The sequence below is a fragment of the Barbus barbus genome (assembly GCF_936440315.1).
Source record: "Barbus barbus genome assembly, chromosome: 1".
NCBI classification, from domain to species: Eukaryota; Metazoa; Chordata; class Actinopteri; order Cypriniformes; family Cyprinidae; genus Barbus; species Barbus barbus.
Window position 1 is genome coordinate 32,381,418 of NC_136729.1, and position 26,253 is coordinate 32,407,670.

The 26,253-nt window shown below is 36.4% G+C and overlaps 1 protein-coding gene across 1 annotated transcript in view; it reads left to right on the forward strand.

Moving 5' to 3' along the window:
- Positions 1-26,253, forward strand: part of LOC306869000 (insulin receptor substrate 2-B-like) — a 31,316-nt gene extending 5,063 nt beyond the window's left edge. Inside the window, exon 2 of the mRNA XM_079415523.1 lies at positions 23,895-26,253. Coding sequence (XP_079271649.1) covers positions 23,895-23,899 — 5 coding nt within the window. The 3' untranslated portion in view covers positions 23,900-26,253. The remainder of the gene's footprint in view (positions 1-23,894) is intronic.

A 26,253-nucleotide genomic window follows, 5' to 3' on the forward strand; every position in this document is an offset into this window, starting at 1 on the left:
ATATGGAGCTTACAACACCTAGTTTTACTATGCATAACCTCATCTGCATATCATTTCCATGCATATTCCCATCCACGCAACACCATGTTTAACCGTCAAAGGTAGGCTACAAGACATTAAGGAAATATGAGATACGTGCTATAAATGCCATTCGTGCCATACACATACATTTGTATTGCTAAAAATCATCCAGTATTCTTGGTATGTTTTAATATAAACATATCAAAATATCCATAAAAGCAAAACTCAGATAAATATTTTAGAATAGAGTTGATCTCATTCTTTTCCACTGCCCAAATAGTATTTCAATTGTTTTAAATAATGCAAATCAAATTACATTTCTGCAGTTTTGCTGATAAGGTGAGCATCTTTAGCTATTTTTAGTAGAAACAGGCCTGTATGCAGCGTAAATACAATTGTACAAAAGGAAACTTGCAAATCTTACGGTTTTCTACAGTGGTATTTGTCATAATGTTGTAGAGACTTTACACGACATCAACACCTCAGTGCAGATTACAGTATATCATTGGACCTATTCAAACCAGACCGTTTGACCACAAAATCCAGCAGTGTCCTCCATAATATCGAAGTACGCATCATAGATCATTGTAATGTTCTCGCTAAAAATATTTTCTCATAACATGAGATCTGCAGTTTAGTTTAAAGATGAATTATTGTGCACCTATTGCACTCCTCGCTGTCATTAAAACATAGCATGCCACAGTAAAAGCGATCAAGCGCATTCACGACAAATATTTCTAAATTCATATCATTTTTGGTTTAACTTTTGCGTAATGATTTTATGTCATTTCAGTGCATATCTCATTAATGAGAGTGGAATATTTAATGTAAATGTGTATATCAATATGAAAACAAAGTTTATAATCGTTGTTTACTTCATTAATTTTCATGAGTGTGGGTCAGAGTTTGCGTGCAGGTGCGCGAATTTTCCTGTCATGTTTTTTATAAATCCCATCTTTTGCATAGAAAGTGGCGTACGCCTCTCTCAGGGCAGGTTTTGTGCGTACGCAACGGTTATAAATGAGACCCCTGATCTGATCATCATCCAGTCTGTATGGAATGACATGAAGAAACAAACTGAGACAGACTAAATCCAGAAGAACTGTGGCAACGTCTCCAAAATGCTTCAAGAAACATACCTGCAAAACTACAGTACTGTGAAAAGCTTTAGGCACTTGTGTGAAAATGCTTTACAGTGAGGATGATTTCAGATATAATGTCATAAATAGATTTTATTTATCAATGCATAGTTTTTCAGGTAGTTTTGCGGTATGGAGATGTTGCCACATTTCTTCTGCATTTAGTCTGTCCGTTTTTCTGTTTCTTCATGTCGTTCCAGACAGACTGAATAATGGTGTGAGATCAGATCTCTTTGTGAAGCACTGGCTGTCTCTCTCCTTGTGCACACAATTTCTCACTGGATTATTACAATTAATGGCGAAAATGAATCTTTGGAAATGTAAACTGATATTTCCTACTGACACTTTGCAGCAACAAATAGAAATAACTAACCTAAAACCATTTGTTGTTGGTGAAAATACAAGTGGCCTAAGACTTTTACACAATAGTGTACATGCTCTACATGTCCATAGAGTGGCAGTTTGTTGTTTTTCCAAAAGTCAGCGAATCAACTCAAAAGCGAACCTCAGCTTCATGTATGGATTGCATCATCTCTGTGTGGCCTGCACACTCACTTTGTCTGTACATGCCTGGCAGTGCAGGTTTGCACAGGACTGGTAACATCAGCTACATCATTCCAAACGTTTTAAACTGTGTCTATACAAAATGTTGGTCTGGATGGTCCCTGAACCTATTGGGTTTTAGTATAATAACTAATATCACTTGGATTTGCCTCCCTACTTGTTGTTTTTGAGTTATAGATACAAACTGTCCATAAATCCGCAAGTGCATCTGACTCTCTCTTCTCCCTCTGGTACTGTTTGATATTCTCTCTCTCTCTCGCTCTCTCTCTCTTTCTAATTTTGCTGTATAGCCTTTTTCACTTTTTTCGTTGAAATATATAGGCTTGTACTTTTATCTAATGAACTTAAATAATCTGAATGTTCCTAGCCAAGAAGTTTGTGTGTGTGTGTTTATATGTGTATATATACATATGTATATATATGCATTAGGGCTGTCCAAAAAAAAATTTGATTTTCGAATATTCGTTGAATAAAAAAAAAACAAAATCCAATTTTAGGTGTGCAGCCTTATAAGTGGCGCACGAGATGCGATGAAGATGTTGTAGGTGTTATTGCATTTGAATGCTTTTTTTAACCTATCCAGTTGAACCCACTGGATGCAGCGCTGCTACGTTGTTCATTCAAAATACTGCGGAAAAAGTGAACATCGATGCGGAGATGTTGTTTACGTCAAAACTGAAACCAAGCCGTTCACACAGAAGGCATATTTATCGCATTTTTAGACCCTATTGGATCTATCACCGTTGCGCTCGCGTCTTGCAAAACAAGAGTCGGATATTTAGAAAGCCATTTAAAATTATTGTAAGTTCAACTTTGAAAAAACATGTCTCACTTTATGGCGGGACGGGTCTCTCCCCATTCCACTGCATCTCATGTTTTTAAATGAAAAAAGTAACGTTACTCTTTGTGATTGCTTTTCCATGCTTCGTATTAAACTATTTAAGTTATGCTTTTTTGTTTCTAATTGTTTAAGCAATTTAATTAATTATATATATATAAGTTAAACATTATTTTAAACATTATGCACATTTTTCAAAGATAGCAGTGTTATTTTATGCTTTGAAGGACCGTGGATTAGTAATATTTTTGCTCGATGCGCCCTCTTGTGGCCTCAGGAGAGAAGCCAAAAGCTTTTTTTCCTCTAACTGAAATTATGCCTTTTAAATTAGAATATAATTCGAATTTAGATAATATTTAGGTACAAAATTCCAATTTAGTTTTTCAGCCATTTTGACAGCCCTAATATGCATTGATGCATAAATGTTAGTCAGCTGATCCAACAAACACATTACAGGACCAATATTTGTGCATGGCATTAAAGGTACGGATAACTTTACAAATTCCCAAAAGTTCCCATGCTTATAATACAGAAATTCTTGCAAACGTTTATAAACTTTAGTAGCATGTAGGTTGAATTAATTAGTCTTTCACTTTTTGTTGTGTGGAATGCTTCAGGACTACAATGGTCTGCAGAGCTCACTTTATATTGGTACCAGGTGTTGGAACCAAACATGTTACAGTTTCATGTTTCAAGCTTGTGCATGTTTTGTTGGCTCATCCACTGGTTTCTTTGATGTGGGCTAATAGTCTCAGCATTTTGCCGTGCAGGACATGTGCTGCAGGAAATGAATCGGTGTTGAAAAATGTTATTCTTAAGCCTGCTGTGTTCATCCACCTGGAGAAACTATGACTCAGTCCAGCGAGTTGTCTTTCTCTTAATCTCTCTCTGTTTCTTTTTTTGCTATCAAATGTCTGTTATTTCAGGATTATTGACCTCTTTTTAGCTATTTCTTAACTTAATTGTACAACAGTAAGTGCCATGTTATTCTTTGAAATACCTTGAGTACAGAAGTATGTGAATGTGGTAATCATTCAGTGCCACTCATTGGCATGCAGTGGTTTTCTGAAATGAGGAGGCAAAGTCCTTAAAGGTGCAACTAAGCAATTTTTGAAAACCGCTTTTGACCACCGTGTTGGACCGTGTCCCAAAACACACTTGCAGCCAATCAGCAGTAAGGGGCGTGTCTTGTTATGATAGAGAGAAGAGAGCGCTACATTTGAGTGCACAAGACAGGTAATAGCAGGTCGATTATAGATGGAGAGAAATGGAAGATAAAAAAAAGTATATTCATGAATGTAAATTCATGTTCCAGTTACACTTAATGTTGACACACTTGACAAAATAAACATTACTTGCACTATCAAAAAAACCAACCAATACAATTTAGTATTTTTACATTAATGATAAATCCAAATAACGGCAAAAGTTAATGGTTTATAAGCATTTTAAAAAATTTTATGCAATGTAAGGTAAACGTACATATTAAGCACACTTCCATTTTTGAGATCAGATTCTAAAAACAAAAAATAACATAAATTACATTAGATCCAAAAGATGGTTTTAGCAACATAGCGCAGACGCTACAGAACACAGTGAGCTGACTAGCTGTATAAGATTGTGTGCTACGCTAACATATCACTTCACAGGCATTACTGACTCGTACTTTTACATCCATAATATTATAAATTGACAGTTTATTGCTGGTCTGTCGTTTTACAGTGCTGTAAATTTGAAAGATTTCATAATATTTTAAGGTGAGCTTAAAGGGTACACGACTATGAAAATCACAGCTTCAGTGTGACATCAATAAGAAAAAGATCTTTCATAGATCTTGTTAATAATAGTTGTTCATATTTAAATATGTATGAACTTAATACATGACCTAGACTATTTATTTAGCAAAATCCTGTCATTTTAACAAATATTACAGGAAATATATAAAAAATTGTTGCTGCTCCAATTAAGCTCAGTGTGCTCTCTTTAAGCTCTTCCACATTGAACGTCTATGTAAATACTTCAGAAACAGACTTTAAATATTAACTGATGGTTGTCACTTTAAGAAAAGTTAATCGATTTTCTATGGAATCAGTCGACTCAAATCTGCAGACTTGCTCTGATCTTTGGCAACTAGCATCAACTTATCGGGGCAAAAATCATGTGTATTCAATCCAAGATGGCAGACTAAGTCGCGTGGGAGTGTTGTGTGTTTGGAGTTGTCTGAGTTAACTTATTGTCTGTGATTCATTTGTGACTGAAGACTTCAGATTATTTATACAAATTGCTGGATAAAAGCGAAAGCAAAAACATTTTTGACCGCTTTTGCGGTTTTATGAGGATTTGGATTACCTTACCTGGATGGACCATGGAAGCTATCGGTGGAGCTGCTTGTAGAAGTGCTGTGTAGCCTTCTATGTGAAGGAAAGTGCTTCTTTTTGCCTTTGGTGGGGGTTTAAGTTTTATTTTCATTGTTTTAGACCCTACTGGTCTTGATTTGATTAATTTATTGTTTCCATAGCACCGTTTTACTGTGTCGAACTTCCTGTTTTCATCTGACGTCAAGTGCTGCTTTCATCAGTCCCAGCCTCCCAGGAGGGCGAATAACTGGACTGGATTTCAAACGAATCGGATTTGGATTTCACTATTGCACTCGCCTATTTACTATGGAGGGTATTTTTTGGAACATTTGGAGAAAAAACGAAGGGATTGACTCGAGTGCTGTGTTTTTTCTTTTTTTGTGTGGTGCTGTGTCTATCTAACCATTATAATAATGAAGGTGATTTTCTCGGGTATGACAATCCCCATCTGACTGCACTCTTGATCACAGCACATCGAGGAACGTCTGCATATGGCTTTGCACTACTAGAGGTACCATGTGTCAGACTGTCTTTTATGTTCCAGTCCTGTTTTTACATCATACACTTGGTCCGTTTGTCTAGTATTATGGCTCTCCAAGATAATTTTACAGTCACCATAAATGCCCGTTGGAATTTTAAAATAGTAGAGACAATTTCTAATGATTATAATATGAAAACATTTAAGCAAAGGTGCTTGATTGTTTTATTACTTTTGATCTCGGGAAACGTTGAACCTAATCCAGGCCCAGTTTCTGCCTCTGCCCCAAGCTTTGAAACACCTGTGGATTTTAAAACAAGGTTCGGACTTGGTTTTATTCATTTAAATGTTCGGAGTTTAATCACTAAGGTGGATATGGTTCGTATTTGGGCACAGTCAACTGATGCGGATATGATTGTCCTGACTGAAACTTGGCTGAACAAATCTGTTTTAGACAAGGATATTTGTATTAATGGTTATAATATATATAGGACTGACCGACTAAAAAGGGGTGGGGGGGGGGTAGCAATTTTTATTAAAAATAGGTTTCATGTTAAAATATCTCTTTCTAAATCGGTGAGTAAACAGTTTGAATTTTTAGCTCTTGATCTTGAGGTTTCGAAACATCTCAGCATAACAGTTGTTGGCTGCTATAGGACTCCATCTGCTGATAGCAGTGCTCTTCCTTCTTTATTCCAGCTTCTTTCAGATCTTGATGCTAAAGAATTAGTAGTTCTTGGTGACTTAAATTGGAATTGGTTGCACTCATCAACTGATGTATTTAAAAACTACTGTGATACATTCAATCTTTTTCAGATTGTTGATAGTCCTACTAGACCGAATTTAAAATGTCCAGAAAAATCATCTTTAATTGATTTAATTTTAACAAACGTTCCGCACAAGTATTCAACTGCATCTGTATTTGCGAATGACATCAGTGACCACTGTGTCATCGCAACAGTTAGAAATACAAAAATTCCAAAGTTCAAACCACGCGTTATAACAAAACGTGATATGAAACATTTCTCAGAACAAGGGTTTCTACATGATTTAAATAACTTGGAGTGGGAACAAATTAATTTAATTCCTGACCTTGAAATAGCTTGGGAATTCTTTTATAATATTTTTTCTGGTTTAGTTGATAAACATGCCCCCCTTAAAAGCTACAGGGTGAAGGGCAGGGACAATGCATGGTTTTCTCCTCTTTTATCAAATATGCTTCATGAGCGCAACTTGGCATGGGCGAAAGCTAGAAAAACTGATTTACATTCAGATTGGCTAGATTTTAGACGACTACGTAACGCATGCACGGTTGCAGTCAGAAAAGCTAAAGCTGAGCATTTCCTTATACAAACTTCTAATAATCTAAATAATTCATCAATTTTGGAAAACTATTAAATCATTAACTGAAAATAATAAAGGTATACTGTAGAACTTCCTTCATGTATTATGAAAGGCTCCCATGCAGTCATTGATAAAGAAAAAATGCTTAATTGTTTCAATGAACATTTTATAGCCTCTAGCTTTTTGTTTGATTCAATTTATGGCGCTCATACAAACTCTTTAATTGTTCAGTCAGAGAATTGTATGTCTAGTCAGTCATTCAATTTTTCACCAGTTGCAATTTCTGAGGTATGCAAAGCTCTTAAATCTTTAGATGTTTCAAAATCAGCAGGTCCTGATAAATTGGAACCTTATTTTTTAAAGTTAGCCGCTGATTTCATTGCCCCTCCTTTGACTCATATTTTTAATCTTTCTCTTGTTTTAAATGAAATTCCACTTATATGGAAATCAGCTTTTGTTCTTCCCCTGTTTAAAGGTGGAGATCCTACACAGCTAAATAATTATCGGCCCATTTCAAAGTTGTCTGTCCTTGCCAAAATCCTTGAATCATTTGTTAACAATCAACTAAAGGACTTTCTTTCTGTTAATAATATCCTATCTGATTTTCAATCTGGTTTTAGAAAACAACATAGTACTACTACAGCAGCCTTAAAAGTACTAAATGATTTTATTGAATCAGTTGACAACAAGAAACACTGTGCAGCTTTATTCATTGATCTGTCCAAAGCATTTGATACTGTTGATCATACCTTGTTGATACAACGTCTTGTCAGTATTGGATTATCTGAATATGCTATTGGTTGGTTTAATAATTATCTCTCTAATAGAACTCAGTGTATACAGGCAGATGGTTTTATTTCTAGTTCACTTAATGTAACTAAAGGTGTGCCACAGGGGTCGGTCCTAGGGCCGCTCCTATTTACTATATATATTAATAATATGGATCAAAATGTTAATAATACACATTTTCATTATTACGCTGATGACACAGTAATATATAGTTCAGCGTCCACTCCTAATCTGGCTCTTTCACAGTTACAGCTTGCTTTTAATATTGTTCAGCGTAATTTATTCGATCTAAAACTAGTTTTAAATGCAGATAAAACAAAATTTATGTTGTTTTCTAAATCAAAATCAATTCCTCATAATCCTCCTTCTATTATAACTTCTCAAGGTTCGGAGATTGAATTTGTGTCTCAGTATAAGTATCTTGGGATTTTAATTGACGATGCTCTCTCCTTTGGCCCCCATGTCCAGCAACTGGTGAGAAAATTGAAAGTGACCTTGGGCTTCTATTTCAGAATTAAATCCTGCCTTTCCTTTGAGGCAAAAAAGAAGCTTGTTGCTGCCACTTTTATGTCTGTATTGGACTATGGTGATGTTATATATATGCACGCATCTTCTCCGATTTTACATGCTATAGACACTGTTTATCATGGTGCACTGAGGTTTATAACAAATCTTAAGACCTTTACTCATCATTGTGAGTTGTATGCCCGGGTTGGATGGTCTGCTTTGTCCATCCGTAGGTTAAAACATTGGCACGTTTTTATTTACAAATCTATCCTGGGTTTACTTCCGTCATATCTTAATACTTATATCTGTAAAAAATCTGTTCGCAGTTATAGCCTTCGGTCCCAGGAATTTTTCTTATTGTCTGTTCCAGTGGTACGTACTGAACTGGGGAAAAAGTCATTTAAATTTGCTGCTCCCTTTGCTTGGAATAATTTGCAAATTAAATTACAGCTTAAGGAGCTGGTGTCACTAGATATTTTTAAAGGGTTTTTAAATAACTTGGAGACATAAACATTGGGCTGTAGATGTTTTGACTAGTTGTGTATCGATATGCTTGTTTGTGTGCATTATGTGTGTAATTTATGGATGTTACTTGATGTTATGGATGTTATATGTTAAACCCACGTGAGCTGTGTTACTGTTAATCTTGGCCAGGATGCTCTTGTAAAAGAGATTTTTAATCTCAATGTGTTTTCCTGGTAAAATAAAGGTTATAATAATAAAATTCCAGCCATAAGAAATATTGTAGATAAGTTGACATCCATTTAAAAAGGTTTCATAGTACACACTGCAGCTAAATTCGTTTGTCAGTTCACCTTTTACTCCTTAATTGCGTTCTGTAGACACATAATTCACTAAAATACGGGAGTGACAACCGCATTAACTCCTGAAAAAATACAGGTAGTGACAACAGCATTTACAGAAATTCTACGCGGTATGTACGGAACCGAGCTGAACAACTAGTTGTTAATGATGTATTTGAACGTGCATCGGTGTCTTCGTCTCTGTGAGATCATGCAAGAAAATAACACTGAAAGTAGTCTTTACGTTAGCACGGGGCCGGCTGCGCTCATGATCCTTACGGTAAAGTGTCAGTGTTGCCAGATCTTCATAGAAAAAAAACAACAGACAAGGAAAAACACTAAAACACCCAAATGCTTTGTTTTATAACACCACAACAAATCTCATATTCACAACAGATCACTTTATTAACTTCATAAAGTGCTTATCTTATGAGCTGAGACCAAACAGCATGCCTAAAAGTGCTTGTAAATACGAGGACATGGCAACACTGCAAGCAGCCTCCCGAGCAGAAACACAACGCAGCACTTAATCAGCGTTACTTTAGTTAAAATCAACAGACAAAAAAAAACTGCACATAACAATCGGCTAAACTTTTACTCACTCCCGCAAGATGACAGATTGTTGCTATGGTTACAAATGCAAGCGCGAGTGCTGTTCCGTACACGCATGAAACGATAACTTACGGGACTCACTCCCGCATTTAAATCCGGTTGTCGCTCCTGAAACTTGTAGTGTGTACGTGGCCATAATGAGGCTAGTTTCTGTGTTCATCCCCATGCACTAAAAATGTCTCAATGTAGATTTTGGTGAGCTTAATAGGTACGTTTACCCTACTCTTAATTTTACCAAGCAGATTGCTAACTAAAAATGTACAGATCATATATTTAAGTCATTTAAAGTTTGATTTGACAATGACATGACCGAGCAGTGAAATCTAAGTGGGTGAGTCGAGTATATTTATTTAGCCTTCCCATTAACACCATTGTTTAGCTATTCAGTCAGATCATTTTGTGGATTCGGAACAAGCACAGAAATAAGTGACAGGTTTTATTGCGTGAACAACTTAATAGGCCAATCAAAATGCAAAAGTCATTGCCTCCTCTCATGTGACTTTTCCCCATTCATTCTTAATTTACTCCTGCCAAACCCATGGCATGCATTAAGGGGACTGTTAAACCTCCCTGCCTCTGAGTCTCTCTTGCCTCCCGTTGTAGCTTTCACTGCTGTGATTTGTATACTTTTAAACGTTATTTTTTGTAAAAATTTGTAAAGTTTTGAAATCTAAGTTTTTTTTTTTTTTTTTTTTTTTTTTGTACTTTGGATTATTTTCTCATCCAATTTTTTGAGAAGGCATTGCCTCCTTTGCCTCTTCAAAGTCCTGAATGTACTGTACTGTGTTCTTAACCTAGCTTAGAGTACTGAAGTCTTAAAGTTGAAACTGAATCGGTTTAAAAACACTGCCACACTGACTTTTAATCAGTACCACTTCTCATTTCAGTTTGTGAGGGGAGTTTTTCATTTGCACCAATTCACCCAAATAATTCACATGTGAACTTTCACTTGCAAATGTGAGTGAAGTGCTTATTTTGTAAAGCCCTGGCCATGGTACTTCAGTACTCCAGACTTTCTCTCTCTTTTAGTCTCTCTTACCCGGTTTCTGAATCTCTTTCATAAAGTAAGGGCCCTCAACTAGTGTTGATGAATTCTCAACCATCAACAGCACAAGCAGCTACATCCTGTTCAGTCAGCCTCTGACCAAATCAAATACCTTAGCCACCGTTGTTATAACTGGTGGTTTATAATAAAGCTTGTTATAAAGCTTTTTACAAGTGGTTTGTTAAATGCCCATACCACCTGACAACTATCTCTGAAATAGGCTTCATGAGAAAACACACTTGTATACTGTGACAGCTCTTTACTGGGCAAACAGCAAAAGGAGTGTCAAGTGAGTGGTATGTGCTGCTTTGCCAATAAGAAACATTTAGCAAATTAAGGATTACTGAGACGTCATTGCAGGAAAGGTTTTTGGAAAAAAGACATTTGGTTGAAGTTAGTGCAAGTTAGCAGTACGGCTAAAATTGCTTATAGCACCTTTAACCTCAAGCAAAATTTAGTCTAAATATATTTTATTCTGACGTTGTGGGCAGGTCAACTGTGTGTGACACTGGGATGTTAATAAGGCAATGCTTTGGCTAGACTGGTACACGGGCCTGTCTGAATATGGGGTATGCATGCTCTTTGTGGTGTTGGAATGTAAATTAGCGAGTGCATAACTACACAGGAATGCGTTTTAATCACAACACAGTGCTTTTCAGAGCTCACTCTGGGACTATCACACATCACGAGGTAAACAGCCATGGTAGCGTAGAACAGGACAGTTTGTTCTGTACTGAATTGTCACGAATTGTCCAAATGAGCAGAGAAATGTTTGAAATGATTATTTTGGTCTCAGCTGCATACCTAATGTAGTTTTGTCTGATACTAGGCTGTTTTATTGTGAAGCTTTTGTCTGTGCACACCTTTCTGTACAAAAAAGTTCTGTGATGTTCCATGTTACAGTGAGGCTATTATATGTTAATATCATGGAAGTTTGGAATTATATTATGTTGTGGGTGTTATTTATATGATGCTCAAAGAATGCCATGATTCTTTGCCTAAAAACATGTAAATCCCATAATATTTGTTGGTTTTAGTTTGTTTATATTGCTGCTGGCTGGCACTGCAGTAATATCTGCCTCATCTCCTATATGTATTCATGTCTGATGCATTAGATAATAACACTTTAGCAATTACATTTTAGTGTTTACTAGAAAAACATTATATATTGCTGCAGTGAGCTGAATGAATCACATTTGAATGGCATTGAGTGGTAGATTTTTATACTCCATATTAAAAAAAACAAAAACATGTTTGCTTGGATGTAGAGCTTAATTACCGGTACATTCAGTATTTTATTATTGTTGTATCATTATCAAAATGTGCTATTAGCAGGTGGCCCTGATTAGTTTATCCTATGAGCGAACTTGTCTATATAAGTGGAGATACCCAAGAATCCTCTTATCTAGAGAATAATGTTCTGCTGGTCACGTGAACTCATAAAGCTTTGTTTTATCTTTTATTTCATCCACTATGACATAACGTTTTCTCATCAGAGTGAACAATTTGATTCAAAAGCTCTGTTTCTTTGTGTACAAAGTTTTAATTAGGACAAAATTAATGAGGATGTCTATTGGAGTTTTTATTAATGTGTATTAAGTTTAGCTTTATGTAGGGAGATCGGAGTTCTCTGTTTCAGATGAGCTGTGCTGAGCTACAGTCCTGCTCGAGGCTCTTCTGTACATCACATATATGCCTATATATATACAGCGTTATTTTGAGAGCACACCTTATTTACGGCCATGGTATGTGCTGAACTATTGCTCTTATTGCAGGAAATGAGGACCGCAGGTAACGGGATCCTTTTCCTGTGTTAAATTCTGTTCAAACACACACACGCACACACTCATGTCTCTTTGCTTTACAAAGCACATGAGAGAATCAGAATGAGGCAGACTGTATAAAATGTAATGCACTTCTGTATCAAGTGCAAAATGTACTATTCTCTCTCTCTTTGACACTGTAGCTTCTAGGGTCTAAATCCGAGAATCATTTTCAGAATCTGATTTTACCAGCAAACTTCTGTATTTCCATGTTTTTAGAAAGTATGTAAATTACTTACTCAAATATAGCTGCATATGATTTACAAAAACAAAAAAAAAGTACAACTTTAATGAATTTTTTTGTCAGATTTTTTCCCCCTTGAAATTAGGTTTTGTTGTTAGAACTCTAATACTTTTATTCAGCGGGGATGCATTACATCAATCAGAAGAGACAGTGTGAAGGCATTAATAATATTAATTTATGAAATATTCTTGTATGTTCATCAAAGACTATGGATGCACCGATACCATTTTGTTCCAATCCGATACCAGCACTGTTTTTATAATCAATGTAGAATTTCTATACCTCAGTGTGTTGATCTGATCATCACTGATTTGTGTTAAACGCAATCTACTAAATATAGACAACTTAATAAAAAAAAAAACAAAAAAAAAAAAAAAAAAATATATATATATATATATATATATATATATATATATACTAGGTTAGTGGATAATTCAGCAGCTAAAGTTATTCTAGAAAAATCATGAGTGCACAATTTTATAAAATCGAAACATTTAATGAAATAACATTATTTAGTGAGGAACTAAGTGAAATAAGTGTAGGAGTGAATCTGGTAAAATGTTACACATTGCTCTTTGTATTGTTGTAAAATACATTCATGAAAACAAATAAATATATAAAAATTATAAAAATTAAAAGACATTTCTTTTAAATGTTTAGCACCGTAATGGAGGCAGCAACAAATGATAGAACCGAACAAAAAAGGCTATTAATAATCTTTCATTGCGCAAAAGTATTATAATACGAAAGGTTCCGATACAGAGCGGCACAAAGCAGTTATGCGCATCCCGTGCACAGAATGATGCGCTTGAAACAACACGGAGTCACAGCATGCAGCGCTCCGCATAGAAAAGTTCAAAGCGTAGTGTATTAAATCTGTGCGATAGTTTGAGCCTTTTCTTTTTACAGTTTTAATGTTCAGTTCCTGCGCTCTTGAAGAGAGTTTCATCGTCTCGACTGTCGTAACCGAACGCAACACGCAGTTTGAATGCTGAATGGAGGATGACAGACATCTGCAGCGGAGAGTTCAAGTTTATTTGTATAGCGCTTTTTACGATACAAATCATTGCAAAGCAGCTCTACGGGAAATTAAGTTTCCACAAGATATTTATATATTGCAGAACCTTAATATATTTAACTTATGGCAAAAAATGTGGCAATTCTGTATGTTGTCTGAGCATTGGCATCCTCTGAGGTCCTCTGAGGGCATGGCATTATCTTTTCTCAGGTGTTCGGTCATCTCAGATCATTTAAGGGTTGGATCCAGACTGAAGCTTCTGTAATTCCTAGAAACAGAGAAACAAATAGACATAATTAGCGTAGCTGCTGTTCCATCTAAGCAAAAATGATTTGTCCAACCCAAGCTAAAGAATAATAATAATGTACATTTGATCAGATATAACTGCAGTACAAGATTATAAGATGCATTATGTGAACGCTTGGCTAAAGAGATGTGTCTTTAATCTAGATTTAAACAGAGAGCGTATCTGAACCCCGAATGTTATCAGGAAGGCTATTCCAGAGTTTTGCGACTTTAGGGGAGCGGGTTGGATTGTAACGTGATAGAAGACAGAAGAGTTTACGTGAACTTGACTTAAATATTCATCTCTACCTCACATTAAACTATGTAACAGCTTCAGAACACTTGGAATATAGTGCACGAAGATGAATATTGAAGATAAGAAATGTTACTTAAGCACCAAATCTGAATGATAATGATTTCTGGAGCATCATGTGACACTGAAGATTGGAGTAATGGCTGCTGAAAATTCAGCTTTACATCACAGGAATAAATGACAATTCAAAGTATGTTAATATAGAAAAAAAACTTATTGTAATAATATTTCACAATAATGTTTGTGTTGTATTTTGGTCAAATAAATGCAGCCTTGGTGAGCATTAGAGACTTAAAAAAATGTTACCAACCCCAAATATTTGAATATGATAGACTCTAATTCTTTTGATTTAATTTTCTTTTTGAATAAATTGTGTTGGCGAGTCATGTGAATATCTAGACACTTGTTCGGTCTTTAGGTCCTGTATAATTAAGCTGGTTTTGGGTTCACCTGACGATGATGGGATGCAGTTTTCAAGGGGGCGAGTACATACGATGCTAATTTATATGCAAAGTAATGCACAATCATTGTGATTACATTTTGAAGTGATGTATTGCTGTGGGCCATTAGTGTTTGTCAGTGATTGTAGATGAGTCTGTATCAGCCTTTAGAGTTTAACCCCCACTAGTTTACTGGTATACTGAGTTACTGATCTACGTTGAGAGAGACTGAAACTTTGACCCTATATACAAGCAAACAAGTTTCCCCTCCCTAGAGAGACCTTCACCCCATGTTTGTGTGCACAGTGATTAGTGGATCCATGACAGTTTCCTTTAACTACACACAGGAAGACATGCATAAACGCATCTAAGCCTCGCATGTTGACCTTTTAAACAATTTGCCAATGATGTTTATGTGTTCAGGCAAATAAGGAGGCATAAGGCAGCGGTGGATTGCAGCGCATGAGCGTGTGATGGTGTTTAGCACATGTTGAGGTGTTCTGTCGAGTACTACGGAAGCTATCACATGGGCTTTTTTAAAACCTATGGACCCAAATTAGGGTTGAGGGATGACAGGAATGTTTTGGTCCAGAACATGGAGTGCTGAGCTTGAGAGTCTTATGCACGTATGCGCACACACAGTCACACCGATTTCTTTTTCCTGTTTAATTATTGTATTTGTGAGTTACTCGTCCAGTGTTTATTGTATAGTAATATCCTGTGTTCTGTTTACATCAAAGGCGAATCAGTGCCTGCCTAGCAACCACATCATAAACCCCTTTGTTATAATCTGTCCTGTCTCTTTCTCACTCTCTCTCTCTCTCTCTCTATATTTATCTGTCTGCCTCTCTCACTTATTTCACATAGATTCAGCTTTAGTCAGTGCATGGCTCCATCCAGCATCCGAGTAGAAAAATACAAGCTGAACTTGAAACTAATTTGGTAACTTAATAGGGATTCATGATTTAACCAAGAAAACAATGTACAATTATAATAAGGAAAACTGAAGACTGGAGTAATGGCTGCTGAACATTCAGCTTTGCATCATAGGAGTAAATTTACATTTTAAAATATATTCAAATAGAAAACACTTCAAATTAATATTTCTCAATATTCTGTTTTTACTGTATTTTATTTATCTAATTAATGCAGGCTCGGTGAGCAAATGAGATAAAAACATATTAAAAATATTACCGACCCCCAAACTTTTGAATTATATTAAATATTTAATACAGTAATAAGTTAGCACATTACATGAAGAGTTACTTAAAGCAAAGATAAAACCATCCTTGCACAGCTTACAGTTAATTTATCTGCTTGTCTCATATTTTATGACTGTTTCCTGGCATAGGTGGTTTAGACGAGCTTAAGTCCCACCTATTGTCCTCTTGTATCATGAATTATGTGGCCAGTCGTCATGGTGAAACAGCGCCCTGCAACCGGTAAGCAGTTTTTGTTTAGAGAACTTTCCTTTCCACAGAAGGTGATGGTGTGTGTTTGGCACATCCAAGATTGCCATGATTGGTGTTTGTGGGTCACTGTTATCAAGGGGAAGTTCTTCAGTGTCTTGATCACATGAATCAGCTCTCTGTGCCAATTACTGGCATTACTTGGGTTCATCTACTAGTGAAAGAAGAGACTCACAGGGGGTCAGGGGCAATCCCACAGTCTCATAGGCTAGCAGAACAGCTCCAAAAATAGGCTAAAGGGGGCAGTGGTTTGGTTGTTGTTGCTCCTATGATGCCAGTCTGGTGGCATTGCACTATGACATGCTTATAATGTGTGAGTGGTGATGCAGAGTTTCGCACCTGCGCAGGGATGCAGATGCCATTTGCTTTTTAGGACAGGCTGGAGACGGCTGGCTCAGATCTCTTTGATTCCAGGAAGGCTGTTAATATATAACACCTTGAAATGTTCACCTTGATCTTTTGTGAGGGTGGGAAGTTTTGTAAGGGTGTGGTTGTTGCTGTGGGTTAATGATGGCACCAAGGCCGGGAGGAACTCTGGGACCTTTGGTACCCCATCGGACCTGCCCTTCAGTTGAACAATGAACTAGCAGCATTCCTGCCACTCCAGACGCCGCTGTGCGGAGAGCTGTGAAAGCGGCGGCATTGTGCCCCCACCACCATTGTTGGGTCAGACAAAGGCCTTTATCAAAGGCACTGCTTCTGTGCACCAGGGTCAAAGCAGGCCACCGTACAACCCCACTGCCCGGCAGAGCTTTAAGGGCATAGAGAGGGTCAATGCAGGTGAAGGCCACGTGATGATATCCTTAGATGGGACAGGTAGGACGAGGAAAGACTGGGTCAAGGATGAATGTAAAGATGAGATAAACCCCTCACTTACAATACAATTTTGCTGTATATTTGCATTTCTAAAACAACTTTCTATATATACATATATACATATTATTTATTTTTTATTTTATTTATTTTTTTAGTCAAATGTTAAGTTCTTTATCCACCTTTTTTCTAGCCTCATGATGCTTTGTGCAAAATTATGGGAGTAACTTACGTTTTCACTGTAAACCGTTAGTAAACGGTTTGCTCTATTAATGCAATAAGCATTTTCAAAAAATAAAAAAAATGAGGTGACATTTTACTCGCCCTACAACCATTGATCATTAAAAGGAAATTTTAAGGTGTAAAAGCATTAACAATATTTTCAAAATACCATGAATGATAATAAGATCCTCCTCCTATCTGCAGCAATATTACAGATGTATTAAATATCATTATAGTAATATGTCTAAATTTCATAACAATTACATTTTACAGCATCCGTGTGAAAACAAACCTGGAAAGAGACATGAGGATTTGGGGAGAAAAATGAAAGATGGTTCGTGCATTCCAGGGAATTATTCATTGTTTATGTTGTAAATTAAATCAGGAGAGCAGGCCACAAATGCACAGTACGTGTTGTCTTTTTTCATTTACTTACAGCGGAATACAAAGGCAATATGAAAATGATAAAACTGCAAAGCTACCTGGAAAACTATGCACAAGTGCACCAAGGGCAAATGCTGCATTAAAAGCAAAGGATGGTCACACCAAATGTTGATTTAAGTTACTTAATATAAGTTAATTGATAAAGAAAATCTATTTGACATTTTGACAGCTTCCTCATTTTACAGCATTTTTACACAAGTGCCTAAAACTTTTCACAGTACTGTAGCTTTGCAGGTAGGCCTCTTGAAGCGTCTTGAGAGACGTTGCCACAGTTCTTCTGGATTTAGTTTGTTTCAGTTTGTTCTGTTTCTTCATGTCATTCCAGACAGACTGGATGAGGTTAAAATAAGATCTGTGTGGAGCTCTAGCTGTTGTCATACTCCTTGTGCAAACAAAAATCTCACTGGAGGATTACAATTAACGGCAAAATGATTGTTTGGAAATGTGAACTGATATTCCCTACTTACACACTACAGCAAAAGATAGAAATATCTGACTCAAAACTATTTTTTAGCTGGTGAAAATACTAGTGTTACTAATAGAAAATACTAATACTAATAATTTTGTAGATATTGTTGTTATATCATGTCATAGTAATATACCAAACATAACGTTATTCTCCTGACTTCTGAAAATAGAAAATGAATGAAAATGTATGTCAAAAGGAAGGATAAGTATTATTTGTAGCACAATCTTATGATTTGAAATGATTTGTTGGTCTTTTTGAGTATAACTTCCCCAAACCGGAAGTGCCTCCCATAATTTAAAACTGTCCGCTTGTTAGAAAAAAGATGGATATAGATAAAAGTAACACGGTACTTTATGGTAATGGAAACACCTAAGATATTACTATTCCATCTTCCTACTATAAAAGTTGCAGAGAAATATGAAATGTTGTTGAAGTTCCCCAAATTTTGTGGTGCGGAGATAACCTTGATGTAGTTTTTCAGAATTCTTCGATGAATAGAAAGTTAAAAAGAACAGGATTTATTTGAAATAGATTTTTTCTTGCAGCAATGTGAAAGTCTTTACTGTCAATTTAATGTGTCCTTGCTGAGTCTTAATTTTAATTCAAAGACATTTCTAATTATTTAGCTTTCATTTACTTTGTACATTTTGTTCTGCCTTGTCACATGAAGGAAATCTTTTTAAACATGCAATATATTTATTTTTAAAACTGTTGACCAATCCCCCCCACCACCACCACCACCCAACTTGGTTATCAATGTCAATTTCTAATAGATTTACTGTTTGTTTTGTCCTGAGAGATGGTGGTGATTTGGTGAAGACTACACCCAGTGGTGGTCCTGACTCGCGATACTATATATCTGTGGTGATGGCGCAGTGGATAAGACACATGCCTTTGGTGTGAGAGACCCGGGTTCGAATCCACTGTGAGACACCAATGTGTCCCTGAGCAAGACACTTAACCCCTAGTTGCTCCAGAGGCGTGCGACCTCTGACATATATAGCAATTGTAAGTCGCTTTGGATAAAAGCGTCAGCTAAATGAATAAATGTAAAATGTAAATCTCTTGTACTTTAACATTCTTATTGTATACCTTTTAACCTTTCTTGTGTAGTATTGCTTGGTAATGATGAGATGCTCCACCTGGATCATATGGCGAAAGAGGATATGTTAGAAAGATGAGGAGAAAGAGAAAAATAAATGCAGCAGTAAAAGATAGTAAGGGGACAATACAGAAGTAGTTGGGACTCTTATTCTAGATGCCTTTTTAAATTTCTCCAAATCAGCCTTCAGTGCAGACTTTTTAAAAGTCTGTTAAGCACTCTGTTTCTTCCAGAACATGCACGTAAGTAGCCTTATGTGACCTTATTTAGCATCCCTGGCCCTCGCTTGATGAGCAAATTGTCGTCTTTGTGGATTCTTCTTTCGACATGATGAAACCGAGCACCCTGCTGCACCATAGGTGATCTTAATGACACGAATCAGCCCACTGTGCCAACACCATTCTACTGGACCAATGACATCTGTACGAGCTGATGCCACCCTTCGTAAGTTCATCTACTAGTGAAAGAAGAGACTCCCGCGGGATCAGGGGCAATCCCACTGTCGTAGGCTGGCAGAACAGCTCCTAAAATAGTCCGGGAATGAAAGGGAGGCAGCAGTTGTTTGGTCATTGTCCCATTTATAGCAGTGGCCTGCTGTGGCATGGCACTATGACATGCTGTTGGAAACTTTTCCTTCGTCAAAGACCAGGAGACGTTGGGATATCTTTCAAGCAGAAGTTACTCTTTATTGAGAACTCGCTGTAGTCATCCAAGTCTAACTCAAACAGTATACATTGTAGTTTATATACATTACGAGGGGGAGGGATACATAGAGGTGGAGACAACCTAAACAAAGCATGCAAATGCAGTACAGGAATCGGCCCATTACCAGCAAATGGTCAGGAAGTGCCTAAAGACAAAAGGTTAATGTCTCAGACACCTGGGCTGCCTGTCTTGATCTTAGAATGTCATCATCTTTACCTCAAAATGTAAAACACAATGTTTCAGTTTATATACTATTACATTGGAACCTAGATTTATCATTTTATAAATTTGTAATGCTTAAGATGTGTGAGTGGAGTGTGTGGTGACGCACATGGAGTTTGGTGTCCATCCAGTGACGCAGATGGTCTTGTGCTGCCGTTCACTTTTTAGGGCAGAGGATGGCTGGATCGGATCTCTTTGATTCCATGAAGGTGATTTAATATATAACACATCACTGACTCAAACTGGATGTGCTCATACTAAAAATAGTCATCTTTGTTTGCTTGTATGTGCACAGTAGTAGGGCTAACTACTTGTCAGCTTCCTGTTTTGTCTTGGGTTGGAGAGATTTTTTTTTTTTTTTTTTTATCTTTGATTATTACTTTCCTAACTGAAGTCTGTCTAACTTTCTAACACCGTTATTAGTCTTGAAAGTACCAGTAAGATTATTTTGAAAACCACAAACTGATCATTTTGTAAGGACTTAACATTTAATACTACTACTACTACTACTACTACTACTACTACTACTACTACTAATAATAATAATAATAATACACTGAGAAGCGTCACATTTTCCCCCCAAAAAAGCAGCACTATTTTAAACTTTAATGATAGAGAAATGTTTATTAAGCATCAAATTAGAATGATTTCTGAAGGATCATGTGACAGTGAAAAGTAATGATGCTGAAAATTCTGCTTTGCATCACAGGAATAAATGACATATTAAAATTCATATATATTTTTAAAAATATGCGGTTATTTTGAATTGTAATAATAGTATACATTTTTACTGTTTCTACTGTATTTTCATTAATACAACCTTGATGGGTATCAGACTTATTTCAAAACATAAAAATCTTACAACCCCCAAGCTTATAAACAGTATACATTATCAAATATTAGAATACATTTATATTTTTAACATTTAGTATTCTTTCGTGGCCAGGCTAGTGCAAATGTTGGCAAGGCAAGTAAAAACCAGAACTGGCCAGCAAACAAAACAACTTTTTGTTGTGCCTTGGCCTGGATAAAATATTGGATTCTGTGAAGGTGGTTAATATGTAACATCAGGCCAACCTAAACTGGACGTTGTTAAACTTCTGAAACTGGTTACCTTGATTTTCGATTACTTTGTGTTAGTGTTGTCAAAAATATCGATATTTCGATAAATATCGATACTGAAATATCTGAACGGTACCAATATTAATTTCCCGAAGTATCGATACACCGATACTAGCCGAGCTGTCAATTTCACTTCTCTCCAAAGGCGCGTGGACAAGCACCACACGTGACCGCACTCGTCTCCTTCGCTCTGGTTAAATAGCAAAAGTGAAGTGAATAGAAAGATGACTGCTCTGGTTGTTAAAGAACACAGCAGGAGCGCTATCTGTAGGATCTATGATCTCCGCGATGCAGAGAACGCCACGGAATCCAGTCATAAACACGGAATTTACAGTTTAACGCGGAATGTCACGGAATTTGTCAAAGTTTGGATGAATTAATCAAAAGTAGGTCATTACACTTAAATCAAATCACGATATGGACTAGTATCTGTAAATATTAAGCTGCAAAAGTGGATTTAAATATGAATCCTGCATGTTCTCTGTGTGAATGTGTGCTGCACCTGCGGTTTTGTTTACTAATGTGGCGCTCGCGGTGATTTCAGCGTCTGCCGTCTCAATGAGGACATAAATGCATCAACAATATCTCCAGAACTGATCTGAAAGGCACTTTACGAGCATTTTACCATTTAATTTGAGTAAAACTAGCGTCGTCATATACACACACAGAACTTTAAAAGTATTCACGGCAACCCGTCAAAATAAAAGTACTATTTAACTTAGCCTATTAAAGACCGTGTGCCAGAAATAGGCTATATTACTATTATTTAGTAGAATGTACATAATACTACTACTTACTACTACTGTTAATTTTAAAAAAAGAAATAATCACAAAATATTTTAATTTTAATAGTAAATCCCCTTCATTTGCCAAAAAGGTAAATGTTTAATTTTCATTAATTTAAATATAAATTAATTAAAATAGTTTTATGCCTTCATCTGATATCCAGTAAAATTTAAATACACAACAGAATTTCTGAGGGGGAAAACACATTTCATAACGCTACTGTAAGAATAAATAAAAATTGTTTGTATGCATTCAAATAATAGACATGCTAAAACAGAATTTGGTAACAATAAAACATAAGGTGAGAAAAAATAAAACATTTCATACGGCCCTAAACGTGTCATTTTTGTTACACTTTTAATAAATTAAATGTTAAATTGTATAATTTTCATGATTTTAATGAATTAGACATGCTTTTAGATTAATAGCATTTAATTTGACCATTAAAAAAAAAGTCCAGAAAAATTCAAACGGAAAAAAACGGAATCCAGAAAAATTAAAAATTGAATGTAGAAAAAAATAAAACGGAATTTGGGGAAAAATAAAATGGATTTCATAGGGCCCTATATCTGGAAATATTTTGGTTATGAAGCAAATGAGAATATCAACAAATAGAACTTTGGATTTTAATTAGTACATGTATTAGTAAACGTTAGTTTCAATTAACATTTAACTAAGATTAATAAAAGATTAATAAATAAATCAACAAATGCAGTACCTCAAGACATTTTTTTGTTCATGTAAAATATACCACATGTTCTCGACTTGTTACATTTATCTTTAAATTAAAAAAATTACCCCCTTAATATTGTGACAGTTTTTTTCACCGTGGTATCGAAAATGGTATCGAATATCGATATTTTTCAAGGTATCGTATCGAAGTTAGAAATTCCAGTATCGTGACAACACTACTTTGTGTGTGAGCAGGAGGAGAGATTGCAACTTCTTTCTGTCTTGTGCCAAACTTGAAGATGACACCCATGCTGACTTCAGTACATGGGGTTGTTAATGGCATCTCTCCTGGTAAAGTGAGGGTGTGGTTGTTGCTGTGGGGGTAATGATGGCAACAAGGCCAGGAGGAACTCTGGGACCTTTGGTACCCCAATGGACCTGCCCTTCAGTTGAACAATGAACTAGCAGCATTCCTGCCACTCCAGACGCCGCTGTGCGGAGAGCTGTGAAAGCGGCGGCATTGTGCCCCCACCACCATTGTTGGGTCAGACAAAGGCCTTTATCAAAGGCACTGCTTCTGTGCACCAGGGTCAAAGCAGGCCACCGTACAACCCCACTGCCCGGCAGGGCTTTAAGGGCATAGAGAGGGTCAATGCCGGTGAAGACCACGTGACGATGTCCTTAGATGGGACAGGTAGGACATTGTAAGACTGGGTCGAAGAAAGTCAAGATAGTCGTATAACATAATGTAGTCAGGATGGTCTTGCCAAATTCCTTTTTAAATAGAATTTTGTTTAAAAAACACTCTGTATTTTTAATGAAATATATGCATTTTCTGCCCTTCCATTCAAAGTCCATTATACCAGAACTTTGTGAAAGAAATCCATATAGGCTTGTATTCACACAAACGTTGATCAGTGTACAAACATAGAGCGCATCAAATATGGTAAATGAAAACTCAAAACATACTACTATATTGCGCAAGAATAAACCTCTTTTGCTGAAAAGGACTTTGTCAAATCTCTCAGGTTTCATTACTATCTTCAATTGTGTTTCCAAAATGAGCAAATGTGCACAGAAAAACGTTATTTTCACAATTTTCATTTTTGGGTGAGCTAATATGTATACCTTCTATAAATGGCACCATCATTAAACACTGAGTGTTAAGATGAATTGAAGGGGAGTGATGGTACCTTACCTTCAATTGGTCCGTCGGTTAATCCTGCCTCTCTCTTTTTCTCATTACAGACTAAGGACTGTCCCATGAAGCTCCTGCAGATACCGGAAAGCATGAGAGCCCTAGCACACAACCCTGTGGCACAACAAAAGGATCCTGAGTTTTGTTTTAATGGACTTCTATGGTTGTTTTTATTTGTTTATGTGCTGTCTCCAGAGCGGATCCATGCGTTCTGTCTTGTGTGAGTTCAGTGCTTTATTGTGATTTTTATTCGCTACATAAAAAGGGAGGTTCATCTTCTGAAGACACCATAATCCAAAAGTCTGGTTTGGGCAGGTGCATGCTGTTTAAAAGCATCACACGTATGTACAAATTGTATTTATTTCCCAGAAAGATTTCAGGTGCAATTACAGATTTTAGTGTTTGTTTACCGTTTGCTTAACAGAGAGCGAGCATATATTGGTACAGTGCAGACTGCAGATGGGATGTGACTGTCCAGCAGTAGTGTCTTTTTTACGAATGTCTGTCTCTGTTAGGTCCTCACGTAATGTTCCATGCACATCTTCAATTTTGGACTGTAGAAACCTCCTCCTTTGTACTATCAACACTGTTCTACAGTATCTGTGTGTGTCAGGCTAGTCATGGTGTTTCAGTCTGCTTTACCCCGTGCAGGGCCCCAGGTGTTTCTTGCGGTGCCTTCTCGGCATGTGGCGCAGCCCAAACATAGACTTTTCGTATCTCTTCCCGTACTAATTTTTGACCAGCATCTCCTTCGCTTTGCCAAGAGAGCTGAAGAGAGAGAGGGTGGAAGGAGTGGGGGCTCAGGAAAAGAGGAAGGGTCTATTCTGGGACTCCCCAGATGAAATCTGCTGCAGTTGCTAAAATGCCAATAGGATGAGCACAGAGTTGGTGATTTATATCATCTAAATAAATTTAAATTGGTTCTCCGGTTATGTTTTGGTACCCACAATAAATAAACTCTAAGTGGAGACCTTCTGCAACTTAGTGGGAACAAACAGCACAATACGAAGGTACAAAAGACCAGTTCTGTCTGTATAAATCATTATGCATGCTGTTGGCAAGATCAAAGGGTATCCTTCAATCGACAAAGTCACAACATTTCATTAATATTTCATTTATAATTAATTCTATTTAATATTTTAGTGTTACCAATCAGCTGCTCTTTTGTTCCATGACTCTCGCCTATCAGTATAGCGGTATGTCCTGCTTCGATCAAGCTGTTTTTTCAGGAAGTCCATGGTCCATAACTGTTTTCTGCATTTGTTCTGTAGTAGTTTTTTTTCCCCCAAAGGAGTAATATGCACACAACTCAGTAGCTTCAGGTTAATTTGTCTTGGTTACATAAACAGCCTTCATTTTTATTTTGTTTTTATATTTCCCTTATACTGTACATTGTATTAACAGACAAAATCAAATGTGAAATGTGACTGAAAAAAAAAAGCAAAAATACTGTATGGTACAGTCTTCATTGTTATGCTGTCAATGGTACGAAAGTGAACTTTGTTGTCTGGTAAAAGGATCCATTCCTCACGGAATTACCAAAGCAAGTCTTAACTAGCACAGATTGGCCATTACAGCCCAGCTGTGGTTTTGTGAAAAGGTTTGACCCAATGTCCAAAACTGTATCTAAGACCCAGATTGCCTCAATGTGATATAAAAAAAAAGGTACAGAATATTTTTGACTAATGACTAATGTTAACATAGTATTTGTAGCTGTGAGACTGACCTCTAAGAATTACAAATTACAAATTCTGTCATACATAAAAGCTTTAAATCAGCCAAATTGTTGAACTCCACATACATGTATTTGATATCAGCTTTTTGCTAATGTATATGATCGAGCTGACTGCTTTTTGCCATGATTTTCATTGAATTGAACTTGATTCAAGTGATTGCATAGAGTACAGATGTGCAGTGGTACAGCATTAATATGTTTTTCTTACCCTTGTTTTTAATAGCTCAGTTGATTGTTTTTTTTTTTTTTTATTTGGCATCATTTCAGAATAAAAAAATGGGAAGTTTGTGCATCCTGTTGCCAGTTTTTGTCACACCTCAGTATGTTTTGGTACATTTGTGTTCTGTTCGCTATTGCTTTTGTCTGAGCTTGACATACAGCAAAGTTCAGGTGTGGAGGTGAATTCTTCAGATGAAGTCTGAGAGGAAATATAAAAAGGAAAAAGTTTTATGGTTGTGACCATGTGTATACTAATGCTTTGCTTTTTTTTTTTTTTTTTTTTTTTTCCTGCAGTTGATTGACACTTCCTTTTTCCTCTGGTGGGAAAAAGTGAGTGATGGCAGGCAAATCATTTGAGCATTGCTTAGTGTTTGTATTTATCATCTTTTTTTTTTTTTTTTTTTGCTTTTAATAGAGCTATTGCAATAAAAAAAGTTCCTGTAACATGTTTCAGT